The sequence below is a fragment of the Brassica oleracea genome, chromosome C4 (genome assembly GCF_000695525.1).
Source record: "Brassica oleracea var. oleracea cultivar TO1000 chromosome C4, BOL, whole genome shotgun sequence".
NCBI classification, from domain to species: Eukaryota; Viridiplantae; Streptophyta; class Magnoliopsida; order Brassicales; family Brassicaceae; genus Brassica; species Brassica oleracea.
Window position 1 is genome coordinate 11,386,418 of NC_027751.1, and position 2,425 is coordinate 11,388,842.

General features: G+C 33.3%; 1 protein-coding gene across 1 annotated transcript; it reads left to right on the forward strand.

Moving 5' to 3' along the window:
* Positions 1-293: 293 nt before the first annotated feature.
* Positions 294-2,091, forward strand: LOC106338106 (disease resistance protein RML1B-like). The gene is made up of 3 exons (XM_013777158.1): positions 294-1,293; positions 1,429-1,819; positions 1,894-2,091. Exons 1-3 carry the CDS (start codon positions 383-385, stop codon positions 2,089-2,091), a joined length of 1,500 nt encoding a protein of 499 aa, XP_013632612.1. The 5' UTR covers positions 294-382.
* The last annotated feature ends 334 nt before the right edge of the window (positions 2,092-2,425 follow it).

Below are 2,425 nucleotides of genomic sequence, written 5' to 3' on the forward strand. Positions count from 1 at the left end.
ATATATTAAAAAGAAAGATAATTTATATATATATATATATATATATATATATATATATATATATATTGTGTTATTATCTGGAAATAATATTTTCTAATATAAAATTTTAAAAGTAAGATATAAAATATTTTGTAATTAATCACAAATCAAGCAAACAAATTTGTATAAATATATTTTCTAAAATATTTTTAATATGTGAATGTTTTTAAAATTTCAACACAATGGTAAACATATATTAATTATAGATAAAAAAAATTTCATATATATAAATAATTTGAGGCTTAAATTAATTTTTTAAGAACATAAATAATAATTTATTATGTTGATCTTTTAATTTAATAAGTACTAGTAAGAATATTATGTCAAAACACCTAGTTATGACATGTTTGACATATCTGAAGTTCCCGTTGGCCTCTTTTTTTGTTATGGTCAGCTGCTTAATAACCTCAAGAAGATAGATTTGCGGAGATCTAAAAAGCTGAATGAACTCCCAAATCTTTCAACGGCCACCAATCTCGAGGAACTGTATCTTGAAGATTGCTGGAGTCTGTGGAAGATTACTTCCTCTATTCGTTATCTCAAGAAACTGAGGAAGCTAGACATGAAAAGATGCAAAGAACTGCTGCTGCTTCCAACCGATATTGACTTGGAGTCTCTCCATTCCCTCAATCTCAGTGGATGCTCCAAGTTAGAGAGTTTTCCTCACATTTCAAGGAACATTTCAAATCTTGTTCTTGATGAAACCAAGATTGAAGAAGTTCCTGAAAGGATAGAAGATATCTCTGGGCTCAATTACATATTGATGACCGGTTTCAGCAACTTAAAATATTTTTCTTCCAACATTTCGAAACTGAAACATTTTGAGATGATGTTGTTTACAGTGGTGACGACGACATATGATAGTGGCATCATGGACAATAGGACAAACGATGTCTTCCTAAGCTTCCATAGGGAAGATGTTCGCAAAGCTTTTGTGAGCTACTTGCACAAGGAATTTATGAGAGACCAGGACCTGGCTACTAATGTTGTAAACGAGATAAGATCTTCAAGAATCGCAATAGTCATTCTTACAGATAACTACATGTCTTCGGAACGGTGCTTGGATGAGTTGGTGGAGATCATAGAGTGCAGCGAAGAGATTGGTCAAAAAGTGATCCCCGTTTATTATGATGTGGATACTGTTAATATCAGCAGGCAGATCCAAGACATTATTAAGACCGAATCGTACCCACAAAAACTGAGACAAGCTTTTACTGTAGTAAGCCAACTTCAGGGATATAATTTCTCAACCTGGTAAATTATTTGAATTATTTATTATTTGCTTTGAGTTTAACTTTTAATGTATTATCTTCCTAGATGCTCATTTCTTCATGGTATTGTTTACTCCATCTTCATTGTGCCAATTCCCATCATCTTTCTTGCTATCAGGGATCCTGAAACTGCGGTGAGTCAAATGCTGGCTGATGATATATCGTTTTCACCAAAAGAGTTATTTGACATGGAAACATTAAAAGAGGAATTCAATGGTCTAGAGTGGAAGGAGAAGGTGTTGTTTTGTCACATTGCTTGCTTTTTCAATAATGAGACATATGAGAATGTGACGCAATTGCTGAAAGACTGTGGGTTTGATGTTGGAGGTAGTCTTGAGATTCTATATGAAAAGTCTCTGATACAGATATCAGTAGAGAGAGTCATAATTATGCGTCCTGTGCTGCAAAAGATAGGCAGAGATGAAGTTCTTGCAGAATTCATTAACGTGCCTGCAAATCGTCAGTTCTTGATGGATACTGAGGGTTGCGACCTACTTATTGTTCTAACTGTAAGTTTTTGTTTTTACATCATTTTGTGTTCTTAAGCTACTACTGATTCGTTCCTCTTAAAATGTTCTTTCAGGATGATACTAAAAGAATGTACGGTATCTCATTTAACATATCAGAAATGGAACAGAGATTGGCAAGAGATGAAAGACTCAAAGGAATGAAAAGGTTGAAGGTTATGAGAATGTACAAGGACAGTTTGTACGGTAAAGAAGTCCGAGTTCATTTAGTTATAGGCCTCCACTCTTTGTGGGAGCGCCTGAGTAATATTTGAAGGAAAAGAGTAGTCACTCAGTAAGATGGCTATGGTCGGCTAAAGTGTTATTCCACTTATAGGTAGGGTTTGTTGCTTTATATTAAGGGACATTTTGACATAATGTAGTTTTTGTCATTTGTGTCATATAGTGCCCGGTTTTATCCTTCTTCTTTATAGGTACCAGGTAAATGTGTTAAAGTGAATAATGTGTCCAATAAAATATAAGGTCAAGAGCATCCCGAAAACTATTCAAAATAAAAAAAGAAAAAACAATTCAAGTATATCTTTATTGACCACATACATATGCACAAATGTTTTATTTCTTATCACCGAAGTAATATAGAATTATAAC

Bases quoted from the DNA above. Each gene is read 5' to 3' on its own strand.
- LOC106338106 (XM_013777158.1), top strand. From the start codon at position 383: ATGTTTGACATATCTGAAGTTCCCGTTGGCCTCTTTTTTTGTTATGGT. The intron at 1,294-1,428 runs GTAAATTATTTG...TCTTGCTATCAG, and splicing joins GGATATAATTTCTCAACCTG to GGATCCTGAAACTGCGGTGA. The intron at 1,820-1,893 runs GTAAGTTTTTGT...ATGTTCTTTCAG, and splicing joins ACCTACTTATTGTTCTAACT to GATGATACTAAAAGAATGTA.